The 15,670-nt window shown below is 52.5% G+C and overlaps 2 protein-coding genes across 2 annotated transcripts; both read left to right on the top strand.

Moving 5' to 3' along the window:
* Nucleotides 1-1,111: 1,111 nt before the first annotated feature.
* Nucleotides 1,112-1,417, top strand: LOC311218523 (feather keratin Cos1-2-like; the record flags this gene model as incomplete). The annotated part of the gene is made up of 1 exon (XM_084301224.1): nt 1,112-1,417. One exon carries the CDS (start codon nt 1,112-1,114, stop codon nt 1,415-1,417), a length of 306 nt encoding a protein of 101 aa, XP_084157350.1.
* An 11,867-nt stretch (nt 1,418-13,284) lies between these two features.
* LOC311218321 (feather keratin Cos1-1/Cos1-3/Cos2-1-like) lies at nt 13,285-13,590 on the top strand (the record flags this gene model as incomplete). Its single annotated transcript, XM_084300969.1, has 1 exon — nt 13,285-13,590. One exon carries the CDS (start codon nt 13,285-13,287, stop codon nt 13,588-13,590), a length of 306 nt encoding a protein of 101 aa, XP_084157095.1.
* Between the last annotated feature and the right edge of the window lie 2,080 nt (nt 13,591-15,670).

A 15,670-nucleotide genomic window follows, 5' to 3' on the forward strand; every position in this document is an offset into this window, starting at 1 on the left:
AGTGAAGAAGGATTTCCCTATGGACAGGATCCGCACTGTGTGTCTTGGGAAAATCCACCCGGCTCTGTCCGATGCTGGTAGAAGGCAGGATCACCTGCACGTGAAAGGTTTCCTTTCTGTGTACATTCATCTTGTTATTCCTTCTAACTAAAACAGCCACTGACCTGTTGGGCCTTTCTTTTGTGATCCAGAAAGGGCCCTGCACAACCTCTCCCCCTTTACAGACATCGCTGGGTCAGAGCAGGAGGAGGCAAAACAGGCCAGCAGGTATTCCCTGAGGGCAGTGTCAGCAGGGGTAGGGTCACAGTCAGGAGCTGGGTCACCTGTAGCCAAAAGGGCCCCAGAGAGTCCCTAGGGAGTAACCCAGACTGACAACATTTGCTTTTACTGGACTCTTCCAGCACGTGAGCTGAGTCTTCTGCCCACAGTGAGGTGTGTTGCCTGGAAATACTTGGGCCTCCCTACCTGCCACTCAGAAGTTGCCTTCTTTGGGGAAAGGGCATAAAGCAGGAAATGAAAAGCAGCATCACGGGAAGGCAACACACATCCCGTATCATTAGGTGGGATGTTTTTCATGCATGAGTAGCTTGTCAGAAAATAGTCCCTGCTTCAAGGGATGCCTCTGGACATGGGGCAGCCAAGGCCCACTATAAAAGCCAGCCCAGCTCCGTGCTCAATCATCCACTTCTCTGGCCTTCTTCTTGTTGGGACCCAGGTGAGTGTGAAGCCCCTTCTTGTCAACCTCATTCTTCCACAGGAGGACTCAGTTCCTTGGATCTTTCAGCTGCTATCAGCTGTGTGCCCTGCCATATCTTGGGACTGCTGGTTGTGGGAGAGTCAAGTTATAGAAGGGTTGTCATGGAGGAAGATTGGGTCTTTGATATGATGGCTCTTATGCTGAAGCCTAGGGTGTATCCTGGCTGTGGTGGCTCTTTTTGGGCCCTGTCATGATGCAGCCAAGAATGCCTCGCACATCCCTGCACAGCCTCCAGCTCACAGTACTGCCTGTGCCTTGGATCTGTTAGGGTGGGGTGACTGGCTGCTTCTCACGCATGCCCATGTTCTGCTTCCTATCTGCCCTCTCTCCCAGGTGCACCTCCTGCCCCCAGACATGTCCTGCTACGACCAGTGCCAGCCATGCCAGCCGTGCGGCCCGACCCCGCTGGCCAGCAGCTGCAACGAGCCCTGCGTCAGGCAGTGCCAGAACTCCACCATCGTCATCCAGCCCTCTCCTGTGGTGGTGACCCTGCCCGGCCCCATCCTCAGCTCCTTCCCGCAGAACACAGCTGTGGGATCCTCCACCTCCGCTGCCGTTGGCAGCATCCTCAGCTGTGACGGCGTCCCCATCAACTCTGGGTGCTGTGACCTCTCCTGCATTACCAGCCGCTACTGTGGCAGCAGGTGCCGCCCCTGCTAAAGATGCCAGACAGTGCCCCAGACCAGGACCCCAGGAACCCAGAACATGCTGCTGGACTAAAATGGATGGAAGAAGAGACCTCATGTTGTTGTTGTAAGAGGACCTGACCATCTCTGTCTTGTCCTGTAAAGACAGATAGGAAGGGGCCAGTCTTGAGTCTATGACAACATGACCAATGTCTTCCTATCCTGTTTTCTACACGCTCTTTTTCTTTCTTTGCTTTTTTGCCATCTGCTTTGTGTGAGGCCCCCAGAAACAAGCCTGGAGAGACCTGCTAGCCCTCCTCCCCATGTGGGCCAGGTAGATTGATGCCCTGTTGCAAGTCTGCCATTGGAAAAGCTAACAGATTTTTGTCTGCTCCTGCTGTGCTACGATCTCGGGGCCTCCTCTTGGAGTCACCTCCTTTCCCTCCTGAGCCTTGATAAACATTTTCAGCAACCCTGAGTGTGTCCCTGTGTGGTCTTTTCATCTGGATACTGATGGCCAAGGGAGAAAACCATTCCTTAATGGGAATAGGCTGGGGGCACTGCCTCATTCCTCTAGGCACTGGAGGGTGGGGCATACTGCAGCAATTCATCATTCAGGCACTGTTTCTTGAAGGTGAGGAAGACATCCCTAGTTCCACCACAGCCAATAGCCACCAGTCCTTGACTTGTGGCATCTCCGCCTAGACAAGCGCTGTTGACATTGGAGGCCCCAGCTCTTGGGGAAGAGTGTTCGTCTTGCTTTGGGTGGAGCTGTGCTGGGGATGGAGGTTCAGACAAAGATGGTCTCAAAGGACTGCAGAAACTGGGAATGGGTAATTGTCTTGGCGATGGCCCTCTGTCTCTCATTGACTTTCACATTTCCTCCACCACCTAATCATGGGCATCATGTCTGGGCACGAAGAGCAAGAACAGCTTCCCTGTGCATCCCCATCACACTTCAGCACAGCCTCTAGCATGGCCCAGCTGTTGCCAAGATGCATAGGGCTGAGGGGATCCATAGGTTCGTTCTGGTACCAGTCCCATCAGGCCACACACTGGAGTCCCCAGGCCCTGTGAACTCAATTCCTTTTTCATGAAGACAGGCCCAGGACAGGGACCAATGCCCAAACACTCATGGCTGCTCAGTCTTGCTTTCTTTGCCCCAGGCATGGATCATCTTTCATCAGGCCCTGGAACTCAGAGACCTCATAGGTGGCACAATTGCACCATGCTCCAGAAAAGACATTCTGTGGGGGTAGGTATCCCACAGTCTCTGCTGAGACATAGCAGTGAGAATGGGACCTGATTGTGCACTCAGCAAGATCTGTGTATGGGCCCTGAATGTCACAGGGTGTGCACCAGCCCAACCACAGGGCACACGCTGGGGGATCTTCTCCCAGGCACCAAGCTCCTCTGTCATTCCCAGAGCCATGAAGATGAAGTGGCCCTTGTGCTCCATGTAGCCCCACTGCTCTCCACACCCAGGTGAGGACCTTCCCACAGTAGCACACCTCGGGGCCCTGTGGTGTGGGGGTGCTTTACTTTCACAAGGACTCTTGGCCCCTAGCCCAAAGACTGGGGGCTCTGCTCAAGCTCAGGCCTAGCATGGCATTGCCCCAGCTCTGCTGCCTGTGTGCCTGTGCCTGGCCTGGCCAAATCTTGTCAGCCTGGCCTAGCCAGCCTCTTAGGCGGTGCAGGGCCATCACTGGATGGAGCCTTCATCCAGGCCTCTCTGGAGTCTGGCCTATCAGGTATTAGCCCCGGCCCAGCTCTCACGCTGGGACCAAGACTTTCTACGCATAACACATCTATTGCTTGGGTTAGAGCAATAATCAATAGGTGCTTCTGAGCCAGAATTATCTCCTGGCTAACACTGAAGTCTGAGATGGAGGAGCATATTCACAATTTGGAGATTCACAATTGTCTTGGAAATGACAGAATCCTTCTGGAGAACAAGTGCCCTCCACATCCAGAGTTGTTGCACAGCCAGGGCACCTTCCTGCACCAGGGTGTCACTCACAGCACAGAAGTACAAGGCGCTGTCAGAAAGCTTGACTTCCTTCAGCCGCAGAACACTGGATTTCCTCTCAGTGTTCAGCTCCGTGGTGAAACGATCACTCTGCTTGGTGCCTGCTACTGCTTGATGTGTAATCAGCTGAGGGACTTGTCCCTTCTTCTGCTGGTACCAGAGCCAGGCATCAGGTGTGGAGCTCTGGTATGTGCAATTGGTCTGGAAGATGTTTCCCTGCTCCACGGTGACTTGTCCTTCTTGCTGGGTGACGGACACCTGCCCCGTGGTTTCTGGAAGAAAGAGAAGGTCAGCAGTTCTGTGGGGAAATCTCCAGACAGCCAAACAGGAGTGAATTCAGACCTGTGGGAGATAAGGCCCCTTGTCCTTTACTGGGCTGAAAGGTCCCCAGGGCTGGGGCACAGCAAGGTGGTGTGGGGGCAGAGCTCAGAGCTCCCTGGCCAGAGAGGACCCTGAGGAGAGCTGTGCTGTGTGCCTGCTCCTCCTGCCTCACACATTAGGCAGAAGACAGACTGGACACCCTGGTAATGTGCATGGGAGGAGAGCTTTAATGTCCCTGTATCCACTTGGACACAATCTGGCTGTTTCTATAGGAAAGGGAGAAATGAGGGACTGCAGAGACTGATGAAATCTTCTCTGGTGACAGTAGGCGGACCAGAAGTGAGACGCAGAAAAGGGATGGACTGAAAGGATGAGAGAAGCAGGAGAGGTCTCTTCTCCATCTCCATTTCCAAATTTTGAAGAATAACAGTATCATGATAGAAACTGGCCAAGAACCAGAAACAGGAGACAATATTTACCAACATTTTCCTTGTGATTCAAAAGCTGTTCCCCACATAAATGTGGTAAGGCTTCCTGGGGAAAGCAGGTTTATACCTTGATTAAAAGCCAGCACTTACCCAGCAGTTGCCCCAGGAAGGCAGTGAAGATGAGATACCCACGGTGCATGCTGAGACCGACCCTCTTGTTTGCTGTGGGAGAGAGAGTCAGAAAAGCACCTCCCAGCCCCAAGAGAACAGAGCTCAGGAAATGACCCTGCTGGGGGAACAGGAGGAGATTCAACAAAGATAAATTTTCTGTTCTGACTGTGCCCCAAATGCTCCCTGGGGTTTCTCCCTCCTCCGGCAGCAACAACCACTGAGGATTGTCACAGTCAGGGATCCTGGGAACTCTGGGAGCCGCATCATGTGCAGGGGCTGCTCTTGTCTCCTCTCCCAGTGGGGTCCTCACTTCCCCAACTACATCTGCCTTCTCTTCTAACTTCTGCACAGGCACTGTTTGGCCATGGCTGATGTCAGGGCATTCTTCCCCACTGAGCTTGTTCTTTCTACCTTGGGGTCCTCTGCTCCATAGAAATGTTCCTGTCTCCTGTGTGAGGAGTAGATGCCTTTCACATCCCCAGAAAGAAGGGAGGAACCATGCTACGCAGCATCCAGGGTTTCTGGCTGTGTCCTGTTCTGGTGGGATAACCTAGCATTTGCAAGAGGAATGGGGCTTCATTGGGGTGTTGGATGGCACGAGCCTAGGGGGGACAAGGACAACCTGTTCCATCGGGCAAGGGGTGAGGAGTCAGCAGGGAAAAGGATGTGGGTTCAGTGGGTCACGTGCACTCACAATGATGGGCCACAGGGGGCACCCACCCAGGGCCACATCCCCAGCAGTTTCTGCTTCCCTGATGCTTGGGCCCCCTCTATCACCACCCCTAACACCTTGTCTGGCTAGGCTGTGCCTGGCTAGTTGCCTTGTCAATGCCTCAAATGTGTACTTCTCAGACATCCAAAGGAATGACACTCCAAGCCCTGCAGACCCCAACTGCTCCTTTCATAGCCCCCAGGCAGCGTGCACGTTCTCCCTCTCTCCAAAAATATTTACCGCATGAAGCAGTGAATCCTCTTCACTGCCTGTGGTGTTCCAAAAGAGAAGGAGATTTTTCGTGGAGAAGTTTGGGATCTGCATGGCAGCTCGCCTGAATAGGCACAGAGCTCTGCTGTGCTGGACAGAGCTGTGCTGTCCACATCCTTTGGCATGTGGTAGTGTGCATGTGGCAAGTCTGTAGGAGTGAAGCAATGTGTTGTTGTTTGATGAATAGAGTTCTCCATTTCAAAGAAGAATTACACAAAATCCCAGAAAATCTCCAAAGATAACAATGCCAGTGAATCTCAGCAGGAGCAGGATCTGCAGCATGTGCCTTGCCCTGACAAGTGGTCTGTCTTCTGTTCCTTGGTGAGCTCCACCACAACCACTCTCTTACTCCCCCTCATCAGAAGAGGGTGAGAAGAAATAAATTTAATATAAGGGAAAAGTAAGAGAGAGAAATAAGCAAGGGCTGCACAGAAGCACAGAGAGAAAAGAAAATTATTCTCTACTTCCCCTCAAAAAGTGATGTTTGGCCATCTCCTGGCAAGCAGGGCCTCAATACTCATAGCGATTGTTTGGGAGGACAGATGTCTTCATAATGAGAGCTCCCCGCTTTCCTTCCCCTTTTCCACCTTTTATTGCTGAGTGTGACATCACATGGTATGGAATATCCCTTTGGATGATATGGGTCAGCTGCCATGGTGATGTCCCCTCCCTCCTTTTGCCCACCCTCCACTTCCTGGCTTTGGAGGTGTTGGAGAAAGAATCTTGATGTTGTGCCAGCACTGGTCCATAATTGCCCAAACATTGTTGCGACGGCAGTGGAGTTCTAGCTCCAAGTGCAGAGCACAGCACTCTAGGGGCTACTGTGGGGAATGTTAATTCTGTCCCAGACAGTCCCAGTACAGCTCCATAACTCAGGGTACCCAGCATCAGAAAAAAAAACTTGCCTATGCTATTCCCTTTTTCTTTCTTGTGTTACCTCCAAATTATGGTGTTTAAATCGGTACTAGAAGGCCACTCCTGCTGGCATCCATCTATATTCACAATCCACCCTCAAGAAAAGCAACAAAAGTCCCAATTTCTAGTAGGAATTTTTCATGTTCCAGAATGTGCGCATTGCCTTGTGTTCTTTCGCTCATTCAAGAAGAGTGTGGCTTCATTTGGCTTTTGAATATATCACCTAGCAATGCAATATGAATAGACAGCTGAAAACCAAAGATTAGGAGTATTTACATGTGAAGTCACCGTGTACTATCCTAATTACAGGAGTAAAAATCACGCCTGTGTGCTGGGAGATCCCGGCCCAACAAGGGACCCTTCCTCTCTGAGGATCACAGAATCACAGAATGTAAGAGACCTTCAAGATCACTTAGTCCAACCAAATCCCTAAGCTCTACACCTAAACGTCTTTTAAAGACCTCCAGGGATGGTGACTCAACCACTTCCCTGGGCAGCCTATTCCAATGCCTAACAACCCTCTCGGTAAAGAAGTTCTTGCTAATATCCAACCTAAACCCCCCCTCGCGCAACTTTAGCCCATTCCCCCTTGACCTGTCACCAGACACGTGGGAGAATAGACCAACCCCCACCTCACTACAGCCTCCTTTGAGGTACCTATAGAGAGTGATAAGGCCACCCCTGAGCCTCCTCTTCTCCAGGCTGAACAAGCCCAGCTCCCTCAGCTGCTCCTCGTAAGTCTTATTCTCCAGACCCCTCACCAGCTTCGTTGCCCTTCTCTGGACTCGCTCAAGCACCTCCATGTCCTTCTTGTAGCGAGGGGCCCAAAACTGAACACAGTACTCGAGGTGCGGCCTCACCAGAGCTGAGTACAGGGGGGCGATCACTTCCCTAGACCTGCTGGCCACACTGCTTCTGATACAAGCCAGGATGCCGTTGGCCTTCGTGGCCCCCTGAGCACACTGCTGGCTCATATTCAGCCGACTATCAACCAATACTCCCAGGTCCTTCTCTGCCTGGCAGCTTTCCAAGCACTCATCTCCCAGCCTGTATCTCTGCTTGGGGTTATTGCGCCCCAGGTGCAGGACCCGGCACTTGGCCTTGTTGAACTTCATGCAGTTGACCTCAGCCCATTGGTGCAGCCTATCCCGATCCTCCTGCAGAGCCTTCCTACCCTCAAGCAGATCGACACACGCACCTAACTTGGTGTCATCTGCAAACTTATTGAGGGTGCACTCAATGCCCTCGTCCATATCATCGATGAAGATATTAAAGAGGACCGGCCCCAGCACCGAGCCCTGGGGAACGCCACTAGTGACTGGCCTCCAGCTGGACTTGACTCCATTTACCACGACTCTTTGGGCCCGGCTATCCAGCCAGTTTCTAACCCAACAAAGCATTCGCCAGTCCAAGCCATGAGCAGCCAGTTTCTTGAGGAGAATGCTGTGGGAAACAGTGTCAAAAGCCTTGCTGAAGTCAAGGTAGACCATATCCACAGCCTTTCCCTCATCCACCCAGAGCGTCACTTTGTCATAGAAGCAGATCAGGTTCGTCAAGCAGGACCTGCCTTTCATAAACTCATGCTGACTGGGCCTGATCACCTTCCAGCCCACTCCTTCTCAATTTTCCACATTGCAGCTAAGGACCAGCTAACACTCCTTCCTTCCTTTTCTCTTTCCTTACTGTACATGTATCTTTCCATTTATTAAATTCATTCCTTGAGGGATTTGGATTGTGGTGTATTGAGCTTAGCCATTGCTGCTTTGCATCTTGCCTTCCATTTCCAAGAAAACCCTTTCACAATGTGGCCCATTTATCAAGGGAACCATTCATTATTCTAACACAAGGCTCCTGCTGACTACACCCAGCTCTGTCTCCCAACACTACAGAGCACTGGCAGGTTCTCTGCGGATCCTTGGCAGAATGAGGACTGGCCACTGCTTGTGGTTGTAACTAGGGATTTATTATTACATAATAAATTACTAGAAATACTAAAAATTACTACAAAATCCTAAAGCTTACTACAAATAAATTGCTAGTTTGATTACTAGCTTGATAACACCAATGCCCTTTGCTGCCACAATGGTGGGTGTCTCAGCATGCTGGGGCCAGTGAGAGGGAGAGACAAGGAGGCAGGGGTGCACATTAACAGCCCCTTCCACATGATGGATATTTACCTTGCTGTTGGTTATGCTAACCACACTGCCAGGCATCAGGAGCAGGGGCTGCCACTCACACCTGGCTCACCACAAGCCCCAGGTGTCCTTGCTGGGCAGGCTCAGCTCAGAGCTCCATGCAAACTGTGATGAGAGTAAACTGCACCTCACAGCACCTGCACCTTCCTGTATAAAGCTGCAAGCTGAAGGCACCAGTGTGGGCTCAGTGCACACAGGTAGACAGCGCTGTCCTGGAGCTTGGCATCTTGCACGTGGAGAAGCACCTGGGAGTTCTGCATGGAGAGCACAGAGGAGATCCTCCCGGAATGCACATGAGGCTTGAACTTGCTCACCTGCAGCAAGAACTGAGGGGACTGGGTCAGGTGCTGCTGGTACCAGAAGATGTATGGAGTAGTGGTGCTGGTGGAGAAATTGCAGTGCAGAGTAGCGTTGTGTCCCACCTGGATGGCAGATTCTTGTGCAAACTGCACCACAGAGTCCTTCTGTGCATGACCTGCAAAGCCAGAACAGCATCTCAGCACTGCTTGAAGATGTATCTGTTCTCCCCCTCTCTTTCCTGTGTCTATCAGCTCACCAACTTGTTCACTGTCCCCCCCTCCATCTCCCTTTTCATGGGCTATAAAATGCTGAGCTAAGTACACATGCACTCTTCTTTCTGCAGGTGTTATTCAATTCCCATACCCAAGTCTGTCAGCTTACCTACTTTTTAGCAGTATCTTACCAGGATTTGAGTCCTTACGTACCTATGAACAATGCAAGTATGAACGCTAGGCATCTGCAAAGGAAAAGTGCAGATGCTTATTCATCCCTGTACACTCGTTGCTCATGACATCTCCCAGACTGTCTCCCGTACTGGTCTGCAGCCCCTGCTCTCCCTACAGAAAACACTTCTAGTTCTTCCAGGAGGAAGGAGTCCTATTTCCCCCCTCCAGAAATGATGGGATTCCACCTTGACCCTAGCTTGCCCTGCCTCAAAGTCACATCTCACCTAAGTCTGACAGTGCCAACAAGGCTGCCAGGAAAAGCAGGACCATGTCACGCTCTCGCCTTCACAGGGTGCCCACGTAGTGCCTGGAAAGAGGGAGCTCAAGCTTGCAAGTTCACTTCCCCCTCTGCCAGCTCAAAGCAGCCTCTAAACCTCAGCACAGAGGGTGGAGCAAAGCTCTCCCCCTGCTGCTCCTTGGGGCTCACCCCTGCCCCAGCAAGGCTCTCAAGAGAGGGATGGACTAGTGGCTAAAGCAGTCAGAAAGGAATCCAGCCAGTCTTTGCTGTGCTCCAGGACCCCTTGGCCAGCCAGAAGTTTTCCAGCACTGGGAGCGTCACACTTGTGCAGTTAGCTCACAGCTGAAAGCCTGTGAAGCCTAGGACATTTCACGTGGTCAGCATAAAGGCAAAAGGACACCAACATGGCTGCTGTGTGCTTCCCTCTTTTTGCCCCTTCCGGCAGGTGAGCAGCCCCAGCAAGGGGCAAGTGTCCCCAGTGGCCTCCCCCTCCCATCCAGAACCCGGCCAGACACAGAGGCCTGCACCCACCTCTGCTGTCAATGAAGATGGGATTGCTTCCCTCACCCCCTTTCCACCCAATCCCCCGGGAGAGCCACACATTATCTGGCAGGGAAGGACGCCCCACCACAGCCCTCTGTTCAGCAGTCAGCAGCTCTGCACACACAGGAGTGAATACTGCACCAAGGGCAGACCTACAACAGTGCTGGCTAGTGCAGCAAACCCCTCAGTGACTCGGTCCTTTGGCAAGATCCAAGGTTCCAACACGTGTCATTAGAGTGAGTGTCCAGCACAGATATTTGTTGTATTGCCAGGACATCATCTCAGCGCCAGAGGTCCTGGATTTGGGCTTAGGAAGAAACCTGTACAACAAGCTCTTGGAAATAAGACCACTGCAGAAAACGGAGGAAACCCAATGTGGCTGTTCTGAGGCTCCCTCGGGCCCGTGCTGTTTAACTCCAGGCCCTGCAAGGGGACTTCCAAGCACCGGCAGCGACCCCACGCGGCCCGACTGTGGCTGTGCCCCCGCCTCGCCCATGCCCCACCTGCCCGGCCCCACGCACTGCGGGGCACCCCCTGATGCCTCCAGCTCCACAGGCCGTTGGCTACCTTTGCTGCAAGGGCGCGCTGCTGGCTCGTGTGTGGCTGGGTGCCTCCTGCACCCAAAAGCCTTTCCTGAGGGTTTGCTTCCTTGGCAGCCAGCCCCCATCCTGAATTACTCTGGGGGTGCTTCCTACCCAAGAGGAAAATCCTTTTCTTTGCTCCTTTGCACCAAAATGAGGTTCTGGTCAGCCCCTTTCTCCAGCCAGCCTGTGTTCTCCACAGCACATTTGTGACCTATGCTGTCATGACCTGTGTTCCCTTGTTGTGGACCATGCACAAACGACGGTGCCCTCCTTCCAACTGCTTGTGGCCCTAATGAAAGCATTCAGCAGGACTGGGTGTCTGGCACTGCCAGCTGCTACTCAAGCAGAAGGTGCCCTCCATGCCAAAGCTGCAGGCTTAGGCCTGCGGGAAGGGCTCCGACGAACTATGAACACTGTGCCAGACGGTCAGCCATGCTGAAGCACTCCAAATGCTGAGAATTCATTTGGCACAAGGGGGAGTGAGGGGGGGACACACAAATTACTCTTGCTATTGTGTGATCCCTTTGCTGTGATATTCTACACATGGAGGAGTGAAAGCTGCTCCTTTACCCTCAGGCGAACCAGCCAGTCCAGGCAGAACCAGCCATGGGAATCTGTCCCCTCTGCGATGCATTTCTGAGACAATGCTGGCAGGCCTTTATAGACAACTGTGAGGAGATAGGCCTGGCTTCAGCACTGACTCCCAGGAGGACCTGGCAGTGTCCAGGGTTGGAAATCTCTGACTGACAGGCACTATCAGGAGCCTTACAGCAGTCTGCTTCTCCTGTACATCCCAAGGTCAACGATGGACAGCCACTCTGAGGCACTCCAAACGTTGCTATCCTGAATTAAACCAAGGATCCAAACTGTCCGGATATGGTCCTTGTTTGGGCCTGAAGTTGGCAGGAACAGGGGGTGATTGTTGCAGCGGGAGGAAAAGGAGGGCTCAGGAGAAAGGAGCTGTATTTTCCAGTGCCTCTTCCCTGCACACATCTCTGAGAGGCTGGTGCCATCTGCGTTCAGCTGCTCTCAGGTTCCTTCTGACCATGGGAACCCGCTCCCCTGCAGGACTCATGCACATAGCAGGGGAGAGTGCTGACAAGTGCTTATACCCTCATGATAAAGGGTAAACAAGGACACACGCACGTGCTCATCTATACCTGCATGGAGTCCTGGACAAATCTCTGCACCCACGTGCCTTCACACAAAGCCAGCTGCACAGTGGTTGTCACAAGACAAGAGCAGATGTGTGAACAAAAGCAACCGGGCACTCAGGTGAGTGAAAAAGGTGAGCTTAAAAGGAGAGGTGCTATATTCTGGACCTCGTTCTCATAGTACCTGGGGTTGGTGGGACTTTGAAGCTCAAGGGCAGCCTTGGTTGCAGTGACTGTGAAATGGTGGAAGTTAGGTTCCTGAGCACAGTGAGGAGGAAGCACAAGAAACTTGCTGCCCTGGACTTCCGGAGAGCAGACTTTGGTCTGCTCAGGCATCTGCTTGGTCGAGTACCATGATACAAAGCCCTGAAGGGGAGGTGGGCCCAAGAAGGCTGGTTAATATTCAAGGAATATTCAAGCAATATTCAAGGATTACCTCCTCCAAGCTCAGGAGTGATGCATCCCAAGAGGTAGTCAGGCAAAATGCCAGGAGACCTGAATGGATGAACATGGAGCAACTGGCTGAACTCAAACATGAAAGAGAAGGCCATAGAGGGTAGGAGCAAGGACAGGTAGACTGGAAAGAATACAGATACATAGTCTGATGAGGCAAGATAGGAATCAAGTTAGGAGAGCTAAATCGAAGCCAGAATTGAATTTGGCCAAGGAAAGAAGCTTTGTTTCCATGCTTGTCTGCCTTGACAGAAGCATGTCCAGAATGTGGAGGGAGGTGATTCACGGCCTGTGCTCCGCTTCAGTGAGACCCGACCTGGAGTGCTGTGTTCAGCTTTGGGGCCCCCAGCATGAGAAAGATATAGAGCTGTTCAAGTGGGTTCAGAGCAGAGCCATGAAGATGATCAGAGGGGACCCATCCAGCACTTTCAGTGAGTCTTCTGCCCTCACTGATGCATTCCTGCCCTAGAAATCCTTGGACATTTCATGCCAGCACTCTAAAGAAACCATCACTGCAGAATGGCCATGGCCTAGATCTGGAAATGAAAAGGCAGCAGTGCAGGAAACCAGTGCACAGCCCATATCATTTGTTGGGATGGTTTGCATTCAAGATGAGCTTGTCAGAAAATTGTTACCTCTGCCAAGGGTGCCTCTGGGCCTGCGGCAATGAAGTACCAGTATAAAAGGCAGCCCAGCTCTCTGCTCTCTCATCCAATTCTGTTACCTCATCCTCCTTGGTAACCAGGTGAGTCTGAAGCCCTCTCTCCTCCTCTTCTCAAGTGGAAGGGATCTTGCATTAATAGACATCTCATCTGGTGGTGGTTCAGAGCTATGCTGGGCCTTGGAGTTCCTTCCCATGGGAGAGGGGTGGAGAGAGACGTTCTGTGTAGAGAGAGGCTGGGATACGGTGCAGAGGTAGCCTTTTGGGTTATGTGCAACGTGATTGTCTCATTGGATCAGCCTGCGCTTTGAAGGGCCCTGTTAGTACAAAGCGATGAAGACCATGAACCTCCTGGCACAGCCTCCACATCCACCCTCACCAGTTGTCTTAGCTCCTTTGTGGTGGGATAATGGGGCTGCTCCTCACCATATGCTCTGCTTCCTCTCTGCCCTCTCTCCCAGGTGCATCTCCAGCCCAAGACATGTCCTGCTACAACCAGTGCCTGCCATGCCAGCCCTGTGGCCCGACCCCGCTGGCCAGCAGCTGTAACGAGCCCTGCGTCAGGCAGTGCCAGAACTCCACCGTCGTCATTGAGCCCTCTCCCGTAGTGGTGACCCTGCCCGGCCCCATCCTCAGCTCCTTCCCGCAGAACACCGTTGTGGGATCCTCCACCTCTGCTGCCGTTGGCAGCATCCTCAGCTGTGACGGAGTCCCCATCACCTCCGGGTGCTGTGATCTCTCAGGCATTTCCAGCCGCTACTGTGGCAGAAGATGCCTGCCCTGCTAAAGGCACTGCCCATGGCCCTGGGGTTCCAGCACGACCATGGTGCTGGACAACAGAAGGAGGAGTCTTCAGGCCATTGCTTTCAGAATGACTGACCTTCCTCACCTCCTCTGGCAAACATTGGCAGAAGCCTGACCAGGGGCTAGTCTGAGATCTCTGAAAACACAGTCCATGTCTCTCCTTCCATTCTAACACCTACCCCCCTGTCTCAATTTTCTTAGTGTTCTTCTCCTCCCCTGTGCTGTGGGGATCCTCAGATCCAGCCCTGCCACTGTGGTAACAGCAGACAAATGCCCTGCATGAACTCCTCCATGGGCAAAGGATGCTGCCTCTTGGTTGGCCCTGGTGATCCCTGCACTGAAGGGCCTCTGCTCAGAGTGACCTCCTTTTCCTCTCTACACTCATTAAAGTTTCCGGCAACCCAGCCTTGGCTGTAGATGTTTTTTCCCTCTGCGTATGCCCTCCTGAGCCGCCCAGCGAGAATTGTCTTGCCTTTGGTGGGTATAAGATGGGTGTTTAAGGAGCCTTTTCCCCACTCCCAGAACAATGGGAGGTTGCGACATGCTGCAGAGGGTTTTCCCTTGGACAATGCCTGTTGGAGCTGAAGAAGACATTCCTCACTTTCACAGAGCAAGGGGCAATCTACCCTTGCCTTGCAGTATCTCTGCCTACAGCTCCCCCATGTCCTGCAAACATAGAGCACAACCTCTGCTGTCCTCACAGAAGAAGCTACGAGTCTGTGGGAGGCTGTGGAGGCTTGGCACCCTGTAGGCTCTTAGGAACGGGCTTCTTCTTGCTCAGGACAGTGCTGTGCTGGGGAAGCAGGTGGGGACAGAAGATGGATGGCAGATGTGGGGAATGGGTGGAATAAGTGCAGGGATGCCCCACTGCTTCTACTCCACCCTCATCTTCCCTCGTTTGCCCTACCTCAGGGCTATGGCCAGCACAAATGGGCATGTGCGGCAGGAACATGTGTCCCATGAAGCCCAACTGCCCCCAGCACAGCACTTGGCAGGGCCCAGGTGATGGCACACATGCAGGGCTGATCCCCTTCCACAAGTCAGCATTGGTGTTCCCCATCATGGACCATACACGTAAATCTCTAGTCCCTGAGGACCCTGAACCCATATGGGTTGGGTCAGTGCAAAGACAGCAGGCAGTTTGCATGCCCCCACGCTGCTCTAAGGTGCCCACTTGCCCCCAAGCATGCAACAGCTTTCCTCAGGTGCAGGGCGTGCACTCACAGGGACTTCCTCACGCTCATTTCCACTTTTCCTGACCATTTGCTTTGCTCCTGCTCAGGCAAGTTGCTTCTCTGTTTCTTCTTTTGGTTATGTAGAGGCTATGTTCAGGATGTGTGCAGCTCTCTGTTACCCAGTTGCACTTCAAGGATGCCCATTGTTTCCAGGCCCTGCTTGACTGCTGGCAGACATTTTTCCTGTCAGTGCTTTGCAGCCCCATGATATCTCTCATCAGTATCTCATTAGAGCCTGGTTACATCTATAACAGGTCCCATCAGAAGGGCACCCAGTCCCTGCTCAGTTACAAAAATGTTTCCTTATGGATTCATGTATGGCCCTGCTTGGTACAGCCTTGTCATGTCCAGAAGGAATCAGCAATGCAGGCAAGAGAGAAGAGCCAAAGGTGCGCTGGGGTAAACCCTTTGTCTTTCCTGGTGTCAGAGGAATGGAATCAGCCACAGCTGCAAGAGAATGCAACCAATTTAGCCCAGGTGAAGCTGTGGCACTGCCAGGGCTAAGGTGTGGGGTAGACCACAGGAAAGAGACCCAGGCAGAGCTCTGACAAACATTTCTGCTTTGTTGGGATGGCCCATTGCCCTGGAAGGGCTTGGCCCATGTTGCAACCCAAAACATGACTGGTAGTTCCTGGAGACATTGGTTTCTTAATTGCTCTGCTGTGTATTGCCTACCTTGAATGCCCCAGGACACTGTTAGCAATATATAAACCTTGTGTGTAGTTCTGGGTGCATGTCATTGGCAAACAGATAAAAGTGTGGTTGTGATCTGCCTCTGTGTTTGAACAAGGCAGATTAGCTTGGATGAGACACCCACTACGCTGAGAA

This window comes from Netta rufina (assembly GCF_964035555.1).
Source record: "Netta rufina genome assembly, chromosome: 24".
In the NCBI taxonomy this organism is placed as follows: domain Eukaryota; kingdom Metazoa; phylum Chordata; class Aves; order Anseriformes; family Anatidae; genus Netta; species Netta rufina.